The sequence below is a fragment of the Watersipora subatra genome, chromosome 7 (genome assembly GCF_963576615.1).
Source record: "Watersipora subatra chromosome 7, tzWatSuba1.1, whole genome shotgun sequence".
In the NCBI taxonomy this organism is placed as follows: Eukaryota; Metazoa; Bryozoa; class Gymnolaemata; order Cheilostomatida; family Watersiporidae; genus Watersipora; species Watersipora subatra.
In genome coordinates, this window is record NC_088714.1 from 36525315 (window position 1) to 36546370 (window position 21056).

Sequence of the window (21056 nt, forward strand, 5' to 3'; positions counted from 1 at the left end):
TGCTCTCCTCATTCTCAATGAGAAACTTTGACGCGCCCGACGACTTTCTTGCTGGACGACTTTCTTGCTGCCACCCGCCACGAATAGTGTGCAGTAGCAATAGCACTTCTGGCTGTGCATATAATTAATTTTGACACCACAAGCAATAAGTCATGCATAAACTGAGGTCAATATTTATTATCTAATTATAAATATTGGTTTATTAACAATATAAACAATTTGGCCAAAATATTATAACTCAAATCGATATAAGCTTAGCATTACATGACCATGTTGATATGGCATTAACATCGACACAAATCGACATGTCGATATATCGCGCAGCTATAGTAGACACATATCAAAAGGTAACACCGTTATCAGGCACCTGAAGTACTTGGAGACCTGGGTTGATGAGGTCGCTTTGGACTGCAACATTTGGAGGCATCGAAGGCAGAGCGCATGAAGTGGCTGTATATTCCATAGGCAACCTGCTTGAGACAGCCTCTGTTTCCCCATTTCTTTTGCACAGCTACAATACCGAAAACCAACATGTTCTAAAACTTTCAGGTATCTAACCATGATGGTCAGACTGCGTCATCAAGCTCACTTCTCCAGAGTTACACAATAGAATTTGGCACTTCAAGCAAAATATAAAAATTATGTAGAAATATCAGAAAAAGTAAGTGCCTAACACATGAATATGCCAGGTGGTCAAACATGTATGAGTAGTTTTGTAAAATAAGCGCAATTACTGATCCACCAACACACGACAACAGCCTCGCCATAGTATTTAAAGCACATAAATTACATTTTTTTATTATTATATATTTCAATACATCAGTCTTGGCTTTCGAATGAGCCTATATTCAATACACAAAGAATAATAGAACTATGAAAAACGAGGTGTCAAAAGTACGTCCTGCAAAAAAACACTTGGTTCAGGTACTCAAAATGTGACGTCATAATTCTCATTTAGCCTTAGGTTGTCGATCCCTTTCGCTGCCATTGAGGCTGCGTTTTTCTGTAACAATCAGTGCTGTTAAACCCGGAGAGCGCTAATAATAAACTAAGATTCTAAATAATCAACAATGCTCGCAATACCAATACAAACACATGTTCTGGGTTAATTAATTATGCTTCAATAAATGTACTGTCGTTGATAAAGGTAATGAAATCACATCGATTAATTTATGACCTGCGGTTGCGTGGCCCTAGGACTGAATGTCAATCGCACTTTCGCGAGATCACGCAATGCTTGAAATTAGTTAGTCTCAGTCGTCACTCTTAACATCACATTAAAAATAAAGATCTAGGGCATAATATCATCGGGAAAATACTGTATGGTTCTTGGAGTCTGAGGTACTTATCATAGAAATAATCTGTACATGGAGAACTAATGACACTGATTCCTTTGTCATCTTCATTGGTTCTCTGAAGTTGTCCTATCTTTGCCTGACACTAGGGTCATTATCGTAGTTGATAAATATAAGCGGTAAGCAATAAAATAGGCGGTAAGAGCACACAACACCGCATATGAAAAGTGTGACGTCACAATTTTCGAGACTATGCCAGTAAACCTTTTTGCGGCAGAGCTCTGGGGAAATTCTATAAACACCAACCAATATCTGTCTCACCATGGCAAACAATAGCTCATTCGAAAGCCAAGACTCTGATGTATTGAAATATACAATAAAAAATTATGTAATTTATGTGCTTTAAGGCTGAATTGTTGAATAAATCAAAATCTCAGTTTCATGACACATTCAACATGTCAACTGGAGGGTGGCATGGAGTTTTCTGGTATAATTGGAAGGAGGCCCTTATGATAATATTTGGAAACTAAAAAGTCATTTAAAGAACTAGAGGTTAAAGTTGACTACTTTGCTCTCATCGACACATTGAACTAAAAACTTCTGGAAGGGCAAAGGTCATTTGCGAGTACGGAAATCCGGCCGACGTCATTATCAGTTAGCATTTGAGTTACTTTCATTGTGTTCAACGTGAGAAAGAAATCTAATTTCAGATTTAACAGCTATGGAAGATCACGAATACACAGCTCAATCAAAGGAACAGACTACTGAGATTACTACTAATAATTTATGTACGAGAGAGAAGGGTGTAGGTGCACAGTGCTATTGCTATTCCATTAACTGAAAAACCGCAAGAATGGACTTTTAAAGGAAAAGGCATGACATTTCACAAGTGAGTCACTTCTACAGCTACTAGTTCTATTACTATTGCTCAAGTCTATGACTACTAATAGTTGTGCTACTACTAGTTAGTACTGCCACTAGTTAGTTCTACTACACTAGTCACTGGGTGAGTGAGAGTCGATCAGTGCCACTACTGAGTGTACGAGTTTGACTGTATTTTGTCGGTGATTAGATAAATTTATAAGCTAGTGAGTGAAATGTTCTTCCTTCAGAATGAAGGTTTTTTATTATTTAAATTTGAAATTTTTTTTATATTAATATTTTGGAACTACAACCCATTAGGTTATTTCTAAATATTTATATTTGAAGAAAATGTTTGCCGTGCTTATAATATTATTTATTGTTGTACCTGGATCTAGCTAGCAGTAAGGAGATAAGAGTAATAATACTATCGTTATTACTACTGTTGCTAACTACTACAGTTTCATTTTAATTTTTAGATTTCCAAACAAAGCAACTGAGAACTCTCGTTATTTACAATGGTATCGCAACCGCAGGAGAGTGAATAAGCCTGATCCTTGAGCACTTATCTGCAACGAACATTTCAATGATCCATGTTTTGACAGCAGGTTAAAACATTCGACTGAAGTCAATTAAAGGTAATATTTTTCAATGTTGAATGATACTTTTCAATGATTGAATTTAAAACCATATTGTCAAGCACAGTGCTGCAAGGTTGCTCAACTTAATGTAGCTATATCTAAAAAAAATTTAGAAACCTCAAACAGCACGCAAAACAGTGACAGCTGCCACAGCAAGTGCCTATGAATATGTCTGCAGCTTAGCAGTTGTGTGATCTGTTCTCTGTGATTCTTCATCTTCGTTTCTGGGATTTAATGTCCAACCCATAAATTATGCTGTCCTTTTTATCGTGTGTGAACTGTGAAAATGTTTTTTTTATTTCCTAATTGTTGTAATAAAACTACATAATACCCCTACAAATCATAAATTCCAAATTGATAGCAATAACTTGCAATTTAGAACACAAAACATCTTTTTGGAACAAAAAAATTAATGTAAATAAAAAAAATCAAATAAATTAATTTTTTTGATTTAAAAAAAATCATCGATTTTTAACAACCCTGCCTACAACACAACAGAGTAAGACATGGCGAATTTTTTCATATCAAATAACGGTGATGTGAATTTTGTTGCAAGTCAACCTTTAAGCTTTATGCCTAAGATGGGTTATGAATGACTTCCAGTGAAAATTGCCACATTTTCATTTTACATAGCGATATGGTAGCATTTTGAGCTGTTTTATTTTCGTTTATTTTATTAGTTGTATTGTTGTATATTAAGGGTACTATGTTTATGTGAATAAGACATTCATTTTTGTTGATTTTATGTAATTGTTATAATTGATGCTTTTGTTTAGGGGGTTGGAATAATAATCCTACTGTTACTCAGTTTAAGGCTACCTTCGCAAACTTATCAGCAAATGTGGTGCAGAATCAGATGCTAGTAAGACAGGTAATGTTACTGCTCAAAACGAGATTCTCATCATACAGGCTACTCCAGAAGTTGATCAGTTTGTGGAACTCAATGATTTCAGATTTCAAATTTCTGTTATAGGTAACAGTATAGTCTATATAGCTGGCTACATTGTGCAAAAGCTAACTAAAGTGCTGTCGGGACATTGGCCGTCAGTTGCTGGTTACCACTAAGTCAAGTATCCGGTACCGACATCTCTATACTCTACTCAAGCTACAAAACAATGGAGGATTGGTGCGTCCATCAGACGATGTCATCAGGATCCTGCTAGTTGCAGATCAATACTTTCGTATTCATACAAAGCTAGATACACTCCATTGTGTGGAGTATTTTATCAGTAGTGTAAGATCTAGTGATGTGTTATGCTTTGGGAAACACCTTACGGATATGGCAGATGGCATATCCAACCACTGCGTCATTGATGAACAACCTTATTCAGTCGTTTTATGATCTCCGACAGCATCATTATGCCAAAATCCTACACTCAATCTGCAAGGTGCATCTTTGTGGCATACAATACTAAAGTAGTACTTTTTAAAGGCCAGTAACAATGTAATCACTGTAATATTCATCTGCAGCTGTTGTGCTGTTATTCCTAATCTGATTTAATTCTAAGAAACTCTGATGCACCTTGGCTCAATATCCAGTTCTATACAAATCTCCTTTTACACAGTTTCTGTAACGTGTATGTATAAGTTTAATCATCTGATTACACTAATTCCTGCATTTCCTTGTTTGCATTATTTTGATTATCCTCTATTACAACTGTTTTTAATTTCCGTTTAGTTGCAGTAGTTTATTCCATCTTTTACAGATACTGTATTATACATATTATACATTCATAAGCTATTATCACTTAAATCTTGAAAACCGTTTCTGTTTTGGCAGCATACCTATGTGTTGTTTTTATCGAAATACTTCATGTGCTAAGTTTTTCCATATGCATTTATGCATATGTAATATAAATTTTGATATAATGGAACAGTTGTTATTTGCCTGAATATATCATTTGCTGGGTTTATGCATTTGTAATACAACAGTTTGTATGAGCAACATGGTCCACGAAAATCTATTTTACATCTACTTATCATTTGATATATCCCACTCCATATGTTACAAATAGGTTTTCTTCTATCAGGGCACTCTAAACGTTGTGTAGGAGGAGCTTTCATTAACACCCAGCTGAAAAATAACTGTTCAACATGTACATTTCTGTCATTTTTCGCCGTTTGTTTACAAACGGAGCTAGCGTTCGATTAGCTCTCCAATATGGCGCCTACGTTACGTATTATTATCAACGTAAAAGTCACGTGATTGCCATTCCAGGGGTTTTAAGTTCAATGGACACACCTATCCAGACCTATTAATAGACTTTGCTCCCGTCAACACACCTATCCAGACCTATTAACCTAATTATTATTATTATCCAGACACTCAACTTACCAATAGACGCTCTTGTCCCCAAGCATGGAAAAGGTCCCATGGCTGGCCTTTCTTCGGAGTCCTGTCTTCCCTTCTATAGTAGTAGTCAAAGTGTTCATGATCTGCGTAGCAAGATAGAGGCTCCGGAGAAAAACCATACTCCAAATTGGACATGGTGCTGTGAAGAGTGCATACAATGATCAATTATCTAGGCTGAATCTGTTGGAAGAGAGATCCAGAAAATGAACTTTGCCCAGATACTAAACTTCTGCCATGATAATGGCATAATTTTCCTATTCGTGATGAATTAATTTTTTTTAGAAAGCTAAGAACAGTAACAAAATAACAAACCAGAATTACATGTTTTATCGTTATACAAAATCTACTCTCTATTTAGAACAAACTTTTTATGGTCACGGGGTGCTTTAAAACCCAAGCTATGACATATCTCAATGAGTGACAAATTTTTCAAAAATAAAACTACAGCAACCAAAACCGTTTTGTGTACACTGTTGGTTAGGCTTTCAGATGTCAGAGGTTATATCAATTTTAGTATATTTCCGTTGCCGCAACCAAAATAAAATCTTTTAATAAAAAGGTAAAATAATTCGTGTTTCCTAAGAGTAACGCTAGTTTTGGTTTTCAATTTGTGTTTGGTGAGCTCACAGAGCCAAACAAGTTTTAGATAGTACCCTACTAATTAAGCGTACCCCCAGCCGACCAGTAGAACTAACTTAATATACCTACAGGAATATTAAAGGTAACACAACTGGACATTTTTAAAAATCAAAATTTGATCGTAGATTTATTACAGCGATCGATTTAGTTACCAACAATGGATTAAAGTTAATCTATCAATTTCTTTGCAATTTCACCAACAAGTATCAATATTCTAAGTAGCATAACTTGATTTTGAAACATGAACTACCTGCAACAGCCAATCTTTTTTATTTCATAAATGTTTGTAAAAGATGAAGTGTCGATACATGTTCAATTTGGACAGAGCTTGAGGAATACTGTTTAGTCCTAAATAGCTTCAGTCTTCAGCGAAAACTAAAGCTTGAAATTATATTCACTCACAACATTTCAATAGAACAACTAATAAAAAACATATCTAAAGGGGTATAAGAAATGGTAGACTATCGTAACTCAGCAATACGGCTTTTAGGAATGATGTATATACTGAGTTTTTTATCATTAATGTGTCCTTACTATTTCCCAGTAATTGGCCCAAAATTTGTTTGTATTTCATAATTTTTAGTCTCAGTAGACTCTACTTGAGACATAAATTGCAATAAAATTTGCAAAAGTAAACACACTTGTTGTCAAAGCAGGTTTAATGTGAATTGACAGAGAAAGGTCTTTTATACAGTTTTAGGTTTACGAAGCATTTAAAGAGTAACTGCAAGTCCACCTTTTGGTGCTAGTTGATTTATGAGAAAAAATAACAAAGTATGTTTTCATGTCTAGGCAATAATCAAAATTGATCTCTTCAGCATTGCCATACAAGACAGATGCTTGCATAAACTGGCAGTATTCTAAGTATTGAAAACTAGACTACTTTCTAGCTTAAACCTTTACATACTGGGCACCACATTACCTAACTACATAACTAACTGGTTGAACTTATGCTTAAAACCTGCATCAAGTGAGTACCAATAAACACATAGAGCAGCATTAGCAAGATGTTGAAGATAAAATTGGATGGCAACTTTGAACTTGGAAAACTTTTCTAATAAAGTTGCTACAATTGCTTCCCAATAATCGCTGTTGTATTCAATACCTCATTTTACTTCTAAAAAGAACTCCTCGTTTTTGTCAAGGACTATTCAGACATGCTGGTAGAAGCCGTCATTATTTTCCAATATATTATTAAGATTTTCATTTACCTAAGTCATAGATATAGTAAACCTTAAATTGGCGAATAGCTATCATTACAATGGAGCAAAAGTGAGGCATATAATGGGCTAATGTTTTCCCGACGTTACGTAGCAGTGATGTGCATCACAGCATCAGAGCCTTCAATTGAGCAATGAGTTTAGCAGTGAAAGCATGCTTGTCATACTAGCTTTCAAGTCATAAATGTAACAATAAGAACAAATTCTTAGTGAAATGTCATCAGAGGAAACTACCACAACCCAGGAATATCCTGAATTGCCCATAACAAGACAGAACTTGAACTCAAAACAAGAAACTCCAAACAATATCATAAGCTATCTATGCCAATTAAAGACACCAAGCGGAAATTTGCTAGTGGAAATAATAGGAAAAACATCATTGGCTTTGAGTCAGCAGCCAAATCTGTACATGGCAGTGCTCAATATCTTTTCAGAAACTACCCTTACATCAACTACTTCCTAACCTTTAACATCAACCAGGATCACATTGAGACTGTTTTCCAAGATGGGTCTATCCATAATCACCATTGTTACAATTAGAGCAGAAATTTATTTATAAAATATTGGTATTGGATTTAAGATGATTTTAAATCAGATATTCTTATAGAGCCCAACAAGCTCTTTCGAATGATGTATAATATGTAACACTAAAGTTAATTTTTACTGAGAAATCTTTTAGTTAGTGTGTCACTCGCGTTACATCAGAGAAATATGCATTTTGAAGAGCTAGTTGCTTTTCCTTAAAACTCTCTGATTTGGTGGGAAGCACAATTATAAAAACTTATTTGTTTTATTTGAGAGAAGCTTGCTGACATATGCACTAAAATTTATACAGATATTAGATGGTAGTGGTGAACTACATGCTTGTAAACATGTCACTGCTGTTACATCCAATTGTCACCATTGTTACGCTTCTTATATTCTGTAAACTTAAAAGTATATAAGTTCACTGCAATGAGATCAATAATGGTATTAAAGCTACTGATTACAATATATATAGACAAGCCTCAACTTGAAATGTTTTTTATTGGTTTCCAAGTGTAAAATATAATAATATAATAATAATAATGCATGACAAACATGATGAAGCTTAAATAACGTAAGATGAAACAATGAATATTGATCATGCAATTGTGAGAATGTACTAACAAAATGTTTTAGATCATTCTGCATGCTCTAAATCTTCTGTAAAACAGTACTGACCTCTTTTAGAGAAAGTAGCACAAGACAGTGACTTGGCTATGTGATGAAATTCTACCCATGCTATATTTTTGTATTAACAACAAGTGTTTTTTGGCCTCACTCTTTAAAAAAAACTGTACTTCAGCTTCGAGGGCATCTACAATTTTTACCACTCCTACATAATGCCTAGAAGCTTTTTTTCAGGCAGCAATGTTAGCACAAAGTCACCTTCTTTCAATGTGCTTGCTAGTTGTTTGATGGGTTCGGAATTGCACTCACTTTCTGGATCACTAATTGCATGGTCATCAGGATCAAAAGTAAAAGGTTAAAACTTTTCAATGGCATACTTTTATTTTTCTATTTCTTGGTTTTATTTTATCTTTTCTCATCTCTAATGCCATGTTCCAACAATGATAGTCCAACTGTCATTGCTAGTTTATGGACAGTCTGGCAACCTTTGCTTGGGCTGTTTAGAAGTGCTCGATCAATCTTTTTACAGCCTCATCTTCAGATTGTGGGTTGCCAAATTGGGAAGTGGTTGCTACAAAAAATGAATTGAAACTTTAATAACATTTTTTTTTACAAAATACTTGAAACAACAACTTAAAACATCCATAGTGTACGCAGATGTAGTAAAGCATTAAGTTTTTTGAAGAAAAAATGAATGTACATACCTGGTAATTTTACTTTCAAGTTTTTTGCGATCTATGTACATGTATTGTTGAACTCTAATTCTTGCTTTTTCTCGAGTTTCCTCGAATTGATCTTCTGTAAGTTGAGCTCTTCTTTTTGTTCTACTCTTTTGATTCTGACTAGCTTGGGCAGTCAAATATTGAGTCTAGTGTTTTGAACATTGACGTATTTTGTTACGATATTTACGCATCTGCTCTGCTGACGGTGTCTTATCCATGTTGAAAGCAGAAATGACCAGCAGACTTTCCACCTAACAATATTCTCTTTCAAGCACTTGTTGCAAGTTACTCACATGATTGGATCGGATTAAATTTTGAACCATTCTAAGTATCGGAGTCGCAAGTCTTAGTAATACATTTGTAAGGTAGCAACCGTTTGCTAACTTGCTAGAAGAAGCTTGTTAAGTTCCCACAATGGCTTAAGTTTACAATATAATGAGTAACTCATACATGAGAACATCAGCAACACCACAAATTACTGTTAAATGTGAAATTCACTCAAATTAATCCTAGTTAGATGAGTTGAGGGGTGTAACAATGGTGACAGTGTAACAGCGGTGAAGCAAATTTTGGAAATATGTGCAACTTTGAGCAAAACTGAAATTAGTTAAAGGTACAGCGTATAAAGTTAGCGTTGAAAACAAATTACTACTAATTTTGAACTAATAATACAAGTGTAGTAGAAACTTATTGATGTTTCCTGTCACCATTGTTACTCAAAACATGCCAACTTATAAAAGAGCCCCACACCAATAGATCAGTGCACACAATATCAATTTATGCATTAACGAGCAGCAAAGCCATTGTGAAATCTATTACAATTAGATATTTGTGTTCAGAGTAATATGTATACCCTGTACAAGCATCTCTATCTTGCCATTATGGCTATAAAGTATTTTGTGCAAATACACTAACTTTAGCAAACTATTAAAACATGATAGAGGAGCACTACCCCCACAATTATTTTCTATTTTAGGGTTTAGTATGCATACTTCATTTGTGAAGCATTATTTTAATGAAATAACTGTTTTGAAATTTTGCCAAAAAATCCATTTATTTATGGATAGACCCAGATACGATCTAAGGGTGGCTATAACAATAATCCAGATGTGCAGCGCTTAAGATCTGCCCTTCGAGCACTGTTCATAAAAGCAGATATCACACCAAGTCTTAATGCGAACTGTATTGATTTGGATGTGAGCAGGGCTGAAAAAACTGGCCAACTACTGCTACATTCTCTGGCTAGAAAGAAGAAGAAAGCAGAGACAAAAGCTGAGGAAGGTGAAGATGAGGAGTTCGGTGATGAGGAATTTTTCTAACTCATATGTGATGACTGCATCAAGTTTTTGACCGATGTATAAGTAGTGGGAAGTAGAAGTGGTGACGACATAACCCTATTCTCAGTTGAAAACAAAGGAGGATTGGTGACGCAGAACTCCAATATGTATTGCTGCAGAAAGGTGCTTACGTTCACACATGGAGAGCTATGGTATCACACAGAGAGTTATTAAACAAGTAACATCACAGACAATAACATATGTCTTATTACATAACTTCAAACAAGGTTTCACATCCACAGTGCATGCCACCAATCTACTCAAAACTACAGTAAATAGCTATATTAAAATCAGAATACACTATGCTACTTCAAAGCAGGAATCTAGTTCAACCAACCTTAGACAAAAACTATCTCATCTAGTAGTTATTTTCAGTCATGTCTAATGGGTGTTTAAAATAGTGGTCCAACTTAACTGCTTCTAAATCTCATTTGATTCATTAGTTTGTAATTAAATCAATTTCTATTTGGTCACTCTTTGTATTATCAATGATATAGAAGCTTCTAAATTATTGGTATTATCCATTATCATGTGTGTAAGATTCTTGCTTTTCTCATTCAAAGTTCTTATTTAAGTTTTATATATTTTCAATAAAATATGCAGTCTCAGATGCACAAACTATGGAATAATTGTGCAGGTTTTAGTGCTAAGTCAATAGGAATTCATAGATTAGCTGATTCACTCTACACATCACCATGACGTCGCGTCATGCTATTTATAGGCTTCACTTATTTTGATGATTCGCATATCTAGGGTTTACTATCACTATGTTTCCATGGTGCGCAGTACTGCGAAGCAGCCCCCTCCGAAGTCGAGGGGATTGTACGTTTCCATGCTGCGCAGTGGTATTCAGCAAATACCGCAAATTAGCCAGAGAAGAGAAATTGTATAAATCAAATCGCCTGATGGAGAAATAGAATCGATCACGGATACCGAACGTCATAAACGGTCTTTTTATGATTCTGTCATCATTATACTTTTATTTACAATAAACATTCACAAGGTTTTACAAACCTTAACACACTTTTTATATAGTAATATATTTTTAATAAGTATTTTTAAGTAATATATTATTTAAACGTTAATTTAGGACTTGCCACCTATTTTTCGAAAAGCGTTGGCATCGATAACAAAGTCCAGGAAAGTAATCACCTCATCATCCTCGTGAATGCAGACCATAATTAAATTTAGGTGAAAGAAGATCGGAAGAATAGTAAAAAACAAGATTAGCAGGACATCCTTTGTACTAGTTTATGGCCCTCGAAGAATCCGTCTCCACGGCAGGAGAGCTATGCGCAGCCACTGCGCAGTCGCTGTTTCCTTGCTGCGAATTTGCACTGGCTTCGCACTGATCAGTGCGCAGTGATTTCAGTGCGAAGACGCCGTTTCCATGATTTGGAGATAGCGCAACTCCGAAGCACTGCGCATCATGGAAACATAGTGTATATCTATGACCTAAGTGCTCTATTTACACTCATCAATAAGGCTTTAACTTGTTGAATTTGCCATGCCATTTTCAGCATCTATCTAATCTGCGAAAATGCTTGACTTCTACATTGGTATATTTTTCAGATAGGAAATTAAATCAGAAGTTACTTTGAATCTGCCCAAGTTACAATCTGTTGTATTATGGAATTTGTTATGCTCAAGCTATATTGGTGTCGGAGCTCAAGGCAGTATAGGTGGTCTTGGTAATTAAGGTGAGTGGATAAAGCTAGTGAGTAAAGCTGGTAGATTGGGTAGTGAAAGGCAGTATTGGAAGGATATAAGGAAGGGTAGAAAAGACGGACTCTCTTCTTCTACTTCTTTACATCAATACATGTGTATGTTTTCTTTTATACAACATGACACGGTTTACGAAGTTCTAGAATTTTCTTTTGTGTATTATCGTTAAGTGATAATTTTTTGGTTTCGGTGTAAGTTTAGCGTTTGATAGGACCCTTTCACGGGCGTGCAGGTGAAGTGGTAGTGTGGTGTGGACGAGTTGTGAGGCTGTGAGGTGTCGAAGCGGTGAAGTATCGGTGTTGGAGAGGTAGAGATATTTATTACTTATTAAGTGGTAGGAGAAGGTCAGAATTACAAAAAATTATACGAGAGCGGTGGAGTAAATTTGTGGCGGGAAAGAAACGTATTGTGTTGACATTTATTGATATTTGTTGACACGCATTGATATTTAATTGACATCGTTAATTTACTGAATTACTGCACCGACACATTTGATTGATGGACAACAGAATTGTAACAATGCGAAGGTGACTCATAGTTTTCGGAGCGTCAGGTGATTAAAGATTGGAGCAGACCGATTATAGTTAGAGCTGACAGGCGTCAACAGCTTTATGCTGCAGAGAAAGATTGTATAATGGAGGTAAATTTATCCTTAACTATGAGTATCCTTTGCATATATTCTAAACTAACGGTAATAATTTTAATACTCATGAATACATCTACTAATAAGCCAAATTATAACTTGTTGCTATCACGAATCATCGTTTCACAACTTTTTATCGTTTCATCTAGCTATAACATTTGCTTAAAATTTTCTTTGGCATTTTTAGCTAGTAAAATAGATTTATGATTAGAATTTATGTTCATTTCTCACTTAGAGAAAGTGAGGAACATCGATTGATCAATGCTCATCTTCAAACCTCAGAAAAAAGCTTTGAATTGTTGGCTTTGCGTATTTATGCTTTTGTTAAACATTTATTCATTTTGAAAATTACACTCGCAATCTATCTAACTCTCAAATTGAAAGCTTTCAGTAGATACGCGTTAGAACGACGTATACATGAATGACATTTGTTTTATTGTTACAGGATGTTCATGTGGTTCACTAGGGGAGCAGCCGTGTCGGTCTGGAAACTGCCATAAATGGGAAAGAGAGACACGAATGTGTGCTGCACAAACCATGTTTTGAGTTTGCTGCAGTAGATTAATTTGTCCTATTATATGAGATGAAACTATGTGAATGGCCACGACATGGATAGATGGTTTAATCAAAACTTTATGCTGCCGACAAAAATTGTTTGGCTTGTAAAATTGTTTATAATAAGATAATATATTGTTGAAGACAATGCAAAATATGATTTGCAGAACATATTGAATACATCATAGCCCTGTTGCCATCTTTGCTGAAATATTTTCTGATGGATGGATTTATGAAATGTAATCCGAGTTGTATTAGCAGGTACTTTTGCATAGCTCGACTCAATTCCAACGGACTATAAATATTAAGTTCAAACAATTTTATGCTCCACCCACTAAGTTAAAACAGGTGAGTCCACAAACCGCCAACCAGGTGCAAAAATGGCTTTGGTTATCCTTTGCCAGAATAGGTGGGTTAATCTATTTCAACGAAATTGATGTTGTTTTGTGTTCACTATTTTAGTCAACTCATAAAACCATTCGTTTTGTACTTGAATTAACTAATCAAATGTGACCAGAAAATTTTTTCTACAAATTGATAATGATACTAGATGATAATGACTAGATAACGTTGACTATACATGACTTTTTGGGATGCAGTTGGTTTCGCCATTCATTCAAACTTTGATATTTTGATAAAATATCGGCTTCGATATTCATATTGATTTGAAAATTGACCAAATATACAATCATCCACTGAAATATATCGTCACATCGAATTATATCGTTTTATCGTGCAGCACTAATCTGTAGCTAGATTAAAGATTTTATTCTAGCCAACATGAGCAAATGCAAATTAAAATTTATGCCAATAGAGCCGCGTAGGACTAGACTTTTATCGCAATAGCCGATGTGAATACGCGAGATAGGGACAGGTTGTATCACTCGTTACATCATTTTGGGCAAGTCTGGGCATGCTTTTTTAGCCTGAGAATTTTTACCGCGAACAACTTTTTTCGATTTTCATCTTCAAATATCTTGACAATGAGATCGCCTAATACAAACAACTGATAAACAAAAAGAAATGCTTTATTTTAAAATCAACTCAAATTTGACGCAACTCCATCTTTATGCCAGTTAAGCCGTTTTTGCTGAGAACCATTATTGCTGGGTCAAGTTGTTCCAGATGATGTCAAATTGCAAAACCTGACAAATAAGTCTGACAGAGAGAGCGATGTTAAGAAAAGTCACACAGGTCAATATTTGTGGACTTGTGAAACCAAGGGAGTGACGAGTAGTGTATGCGCAGTAATAGAAAGGTAAACCGAAAACCAGCTCAAGGACCGTGGTGAAGAAATTGGTAGTCTATGGGGACAGCCCAAGGCACCAGAGAGATGAAAGTGTCTATGGGACATAACAGGAAACACAGTCACACTGACGTAAGTGAAGGTGCTAAGAAAGTAGATGAACCAGTATCTGTAATGGAAAAGGTTTGCTCTTTTTAGCTGAGGTATCCAGCAATGGAATGTTAGACAGAGATGGTTATAAGAGAAAGGTAGCAGAGATTGAGAGAGAGGAAAAGGAGGTGCGGAGGAAGTCGAAGGAGAAATTGGCTAAGCTAAAAGCCATACATGAGGCAGCAGTCATGGCGTTGGAAAATGTCAAGGCATTCAGGGTAGCTGTGCAGAAGTTAGGCGAAGTTCAGAGGAGAATTGCTAGTAGCAGACCTACACTGGTGGAAGGTGAGGTCGAGCTGGATAGGTCTGGGCCTATATTAACTCCCAGCTCTGTGATGCCATCCCCTGTGCAGCCGATTACGGCCCAGGTAGAGACCTACAAGATGCCTGTCGAGCCTGCCTCTTATTGGGGAGAGCGAGGTAAAGACAGAAGAAACGGAGATGAGGTTGAGGAGCCATTACTGACCCAGCCAAAAGACTTCGGGCTAGTCGGGGTTGGTGGAAGTAGTGTTGGTAGAGACAGTGGTCACGGTGAAAGTATTAGTAGCTGCCGAGGTCAGGGAGATGGAAAAGCGAGGGCAGACTGGCAATGGAGCTGGCAGTAATGAGGAGAGTATTTTTTACGGTGGCACAGGGTCAGACAAGCCAGAGCCTATGGAGACTGCCCTAATTGAGTCAGGTAACGAACAACACAAGTAAGGTAAGTTACTACGCCTGCTTGTTGGTAGTGATGGGTGGCCCAAAACAAAATGAAAAAAAGAAAGGGCATGTTGTATTATGGGATTTGTTAGGCTCAGGCTATATTAGTGTCTGAGCTCAAGGCAGTACAGGTGGTCTTGGTAATTAAGGTGAGTGGATAAAGCTAATGGGTAAAGCTAGTAGATTAGGTAGTGGAAGGCAGTATTTGAAGGATATAAGGAAGGGTAGGAAAGACGGCCACTCTTCTTCTACTTCTTCACGTCAATTCATGTAAGTGTTCACGTTTATACAACCCAATCTGTTTGTGGTGATGCTGTGTGGAAGAAGCTGACGCCCACAAAATATTGACAGACGATTATAGATCGTGCTCATTTGCTAACTAACCGTGAGTCGTTGAATTTAACTAACCTATTGCTACCTTTGCCCTTACGAGCACAGTTGCTTCAATTTTCTGGCCTTGACTCTCTTTTTTTCATTTTAGGTATTTCTTTCCATCTTCGAATCATATTGCTAATTCATATCAAAATAACTTCGTTCCATTGCACTTTATGTGAACTTACATTTTACAGTTCTATCTTCGGTTATCACGTTCTGTTTGTTTTTATATGTTAACTTTACCTAGCTGGTGACGTTGTATGGTACAGCAACCATTTATATGTCCTACTCAAAGCAGCACTCATAATCATACCCATACCTGCCAACTCTCACGCATTGGGCGTGAGACTCACGCAATCACCCCAAAGAAAAAATGAAAATGCGTGAGCAATGCGTGAGATTTTTGCTCCAATTTCAAAAATTTTATATATGCTATCATTGATACATCAATTGCCCCAAAACCAAATCTCACGCATTGCTCCACTTGTGGGTTGGCAGGTCTGATTATTCATACCGTTTGACCGAATGTTTTGATAGTTGCAAACAATCATGTCTCATAAGCAATTTTCAGATATAACTGCTGCAACATTAGTTACTAACAATAAGTTATTTGTTTTATGCTATCAAATACATATGGTCAAAGGCGCCACTACAACAATAAAAAAAACAACAAGGCAACCAACGAACCACGCTTCAGCGCAACTTGCAGATTTTTGTGAAATACGTTCTTGCCCGCGATTTATGGACGATTAGACGACAGACTCTTACACGACACTTTTGATCCGAAAGGCGCCAACTTCAGGCAGAAGGACGACAGCGGACAAAAGGCGACAATTCCGGGCTAACAAGATTATGCGCATTCTAACAGCGCATATGTGTTAGATTTTTTATTATGAGAAACCTACGTAAAATTTGGTGAATTCTAAAATTTTCTATACTTTTAGTATGTCACAATACTGTCGTGAACTAACGTGGTCAGGCTATGTTGTCAAATGCGGGTCTTTGCCTTTCCTAAGAGCTATCTTCTCATGGAATGTTGCAAACATTGAACTCAAAACCCCTGGAACATCATCATTATGCTAAACTCGTACATTCAAACTGAAAGGTGTATCTTTGCGGCATAAAATACTAAATTAGTCCTTTTTAAAGGCCAGTAGCAATGTAATCACTGTAATATTCATCTGTAGCTGCTGTGCTGGTATTTCTAATTTAGTTCTAAGAAACTCTGATGCACCTTGGCTCAATATTCAGTGGTATACAAATCTCCGTTTACATAGTTTCTGTAACGTGTATGTATAAGTTTAATCATCTGATTACACTAATTTCTGCATTTCCTTGTTTGCATTATTTTGATTATCCTCTATTACAACTGTTTTTAATTTCCGTTTAGTTGCAGTAGTTTATTCCATCTTTTACAGATACTGTATTATACATATCATACATTCATGAGCTATTATCATTTAAATCTTGAAAACGGTTTCTGTTTTGGCCGCATATGTGTTGTTTTTATCAAAATACCTGTGCTAAGTTTTTCCATTATGGTTTATGCATATGTAATATAATTTTTATTATAAATGGAACAGTTGTTATTTGCCTGAATATATCATTTGCTGGGTTTATGCATCTGTAATACAACAGTTTGTATGAATAATATGGTCCGCGAAAATCTATTTTACATCTACTTATCATTTATTATATCCCACTCCATATGTTATAAATAGGGTTTTTTCTATCAGGGCACTCTAAATGTTGTGTAGGAGGAGTTTTCATTAACACCCAGCTGGAAAATAACTATTAAACATTTACGTTTCTGTCATTTTTCACTGTTTGTTTACAAACGGAACTAGTATGTATACGATTAGCTCTTCAATACGGCGCATGCATTACGTATCACTATCAATGTACGAGTCACATGATTGCCATTCCAGGGGTTTTAAGTTCAATGGTTGCGAAGCTATTGATAGCCTGTGTTCCGCACTTGTTCGTCAAATGTAAGCAACAAAGTTACCATTATTTTCTATGAATAAAAAGCTATGGTTGAGGCACTGTAACTAGAAAATTAATTGCTTTTCTTCATTTTTAGTAAAAGTCGAGGCGTGTTAAAGGAAAGCTTTTGGGACAAGTCTCATCATTTGTTTTTATGCACGACAGGCTGCAACGGTTAATTTTCTCAATATTGATTCTCTCTAAACACATGTACTCAATACACATGTTTTGAGTATGTGTGTTTTACTACATGAGTTTATCTTTTCTTATTGGTGGCAAGTATTAATTAATTGTGTTAGAGAATATATTGTTGTTGTATTGGTCTGCCCACATCTTTGATTTGTGCACAGCCTGTTCCACTCATGCACTCATAACTACCGTAAAAACCCGTGTATAGGACGATACCGTGTATAGGACATGACGTCGTGACATAGTAAGACACTACCGATAAATGCTGGCTAATGACTTTAATTTATGAGGCGCACCACTTGTTCCTGCTCTAGTGTGTCCGAAAGAAGAAGAGAAGAGAGGACTCAGTGGATATTTGACCAGGCCTGCCAACCCTATTGGGGCATTAGGATTTGGTTTTGGGGCAATTGATGTATCAATGATAGTACGTACATATATATAAAATTATGGAAATTGGGGTAAAAATCTCAAGCATTTCGCACGTATTTTCATTTTTTCTTTGGGGTGATTGCGTGAGTCTCATGCCCAATGCGTGAGAGTTGGCAGGTATGTATTTGACCCCAAAAATGATGGAAAACCTATGCAACTGTTGTTAGAAGTGGATGGGGAGAATTATGTTATGCATAACTAATCCTAATCTACACACAACACCAGTGTTGAATTTTATTTGTCATTTCATTCTATTTCAACTATGTTCAGTTTGTGTACTTTTGCTTTGTCATGTGGGCACTAATTTGATTATTACTGGTTTGGGTACAAGTGAAGGTGTTAAGCTGTTGTAAGCAGTACTGATATTTACCAGCAAAAGTTAATTATTTATTCTATAAGTTCAATAATTAAAATACACAACTAACAAAATTCTAAACAATAATATTGATGACAAAAGGTTAAAATAGCCAATACAAGTTACACTCTTACTCGAACGGTTGTACATTTTCGCTTGCTCGAACTGTTCGGTCCATATGGCTGCGAGTTTCGATAGTCAGATGAGAGTCATGGCAGTCCTTATATGTAGAGGCTCAGTGGTTTAGATAGGGAAGTAGAAAAGGGTCAGTTGATGACAGAGAAGGAGGCTCCATAGGTAGAGGGAAGAGATAGAGGCTCCAGAGGCAGAGGGAAGATAGAGGGAAGCTCCAGAGGTAAAGAAACGCTACTCAGCAGGCAGAGAGAACCTCAGCTGGTATTTCAGAGAGAGATCGATCGGTAGACAGACAGACGCTGAGTCGTTGGAACTGTTCTCTTTTAAATATGTCTCTGATAGCCTGTGAGAAGGTATTTAGGCGCTCAGGTTCTGTTCTTTATGTTGCAGAGGGTTAGCAATTGAGTGAACTTGCCTCAAGTACGTCATGAGAGTATAATGATTAGAAATGATGACTAACTCAAATTGTCTCCGTCGTGTCTAGTACAGGTCTGATATCTTTCAATGGTTTTCTGGCATGTCAATTGATGTCCCTTTCTTTATGGGCTACTTCCACAGGAGGTATCTAAGCTGCTTATAGATGAGTAAAGGATGACCGTCTTTATTGATGGTCCTCTAATGTATTAGGTGTCGTGTTCATTGTGATATTGTGTCCGTCTCCGTGTTTAGCCATTTCTCCATTATGCTATATGGGTTCGTTCATACTTCTATACAACAGTGTAAAGGATGCATCCTAATTTTAGTCCTAAATTTCTATCAATTTCTATCGAAACCTTGGTGTTTTATATAAATTTTTGTGAAATCAATCGACATTTTCGAATGATATCACGAAATCATTCGAAATTCGTCAAGTCGAATGATTGGTGACAGTGATCGGTGCTGATGTTAGACGTCTTCCGATGCCGTACAACCAAGGTTAAATTTAGTTCCTATCCAAAAATTCCTGCAGTCGCGGTATACGGTAGAGAAAGTTTACGTTCCCATCCTGAAAGTCTCGCAACATTGTGCTTAATTCTCTCTCACTACGATCCTGCGTGTAATTGATATGGGAAATAATGAATAACCATAATTTAATTAGAATGGTGCATCATCTTCATTTTGCTACCAGCCCGAGGTGAGTAGTTGTTGAGTGGAGCCTTGTTGTAAAAATGATAACTAACCCTAAGTCGGGCTTGCATACAGGCTAGACCATCACAAAAGGAGAGCACAAAGTTCAGCAACAATTGTTATTGAACTTTGTGCTCTCCTTCTGTGGTAAGCTAGTTTCTTCTGGGTGGTCTTATTGTTTATTATTATTTGTCATAAGAATTATTAAATTACAAAACATTTACTTCAACATCTTAAACACCCACTCCTCTTTTTCCTTGATAATATTGTTGCTTGTCATGTGATAAGTGGATTGTGGTGGCAAACTTTCGGTTGTAACTGCACAGATTTATTAAAACTGAAGGTTAACATAAATCTCTGTCAATCAATAATCAGTAGAGGCCCAGCCAAAAGTGAGTACAATGTAACAGTATTTATACCCTGCACAACATTACTCACTTACTCTAAATGATTGTAGCTGTCTCTCTGTCAGCATCACTCTTCAGAACAAGATTGCATGGGTCAGTAGATATGCAGTAGGCTTAGATGTTTCTTATTAGTCCGAGCCAAATACCTTATTATTTCTTAAATTACTATTATAGTTTCCATGCTGTTTGCTTACAGTTTAAAGACAATAAACTGATTCCGGGTCGTATTGTTGTATGAGGCAGCCTCTGCGGTGCAGAGGCAAAATTCCAGCACCCAGGCCGGCCAAAAAGGGTGATTTTCTTGTTGTTTAGTGGCTTTAGTAAGTAAAACTTTTTTCTTACAAAGAAAAAGTATTTTGAGGAGGTCTCCACAGCGACAACCATACTTGACCTTTTATCAACCTTGACACAAAGATGTCTTTTCGTGTAATTGCAAAACACGGTGATTCTTACATCATGCTGACCATCAAGGATCAATGATGCCTCATTTTTATTGTCTAATGATCTTCAGGCAGCAGGGCAGCCAACAAAAAAATATAATTAACATTTCAGGACTTTTTTCTGCAAAGTAATTAAATATGAGATATTTGTCTGACAATAGTGCGATTGAGATGAGACTATGACATCACATTTCTCTGCAAACAACACAACTGGTCGAGATTGAATAAAAATATTTTTGTTTTAGTGATTTTTATTTTCTAATGATAAAAATAAATGAATTAAATAATAAATAAATATCGTTATATATCTTTTAATTTTGAATGATTTATTCTGCATCAATCAAATTCGAAGAGAGATAATAATTTAAATATTATAATAAAAATAAAGCAATAGA

General features: G+C 36.1%; 1 protein-coding gene across 1 annotated transcript in view; it reads right to left on the bottom strand.

Moving 5' to 3' along the window:
* Positions 1–16343, bottom strand: part of LOC137399765 (uncharacterized) — an 81892-nt gene extending 65549 nt beyond the window's left edge. The window contains exons 1-3 of the mRNA XM_068085984.1: positions 16301–16343; positions 5133–5289; positions 368–511 (exon numbers count right to left, since the gene is read on the bottom strand). Coding sequence (XP_067942085.1) covers positions 368–511; positions 5133–5285 — 297 coding nt within the window. The 5' untranslated portion in view covers positions 5286–5289; positions 16301–16343. The remainder of the gene's footprint in view (positions 1–367; positions 512–5132; positions 5290–16300) is intronic.
* Between the last annotated feature and the right edge of the window lie 4713 nt (positions 16344–21056).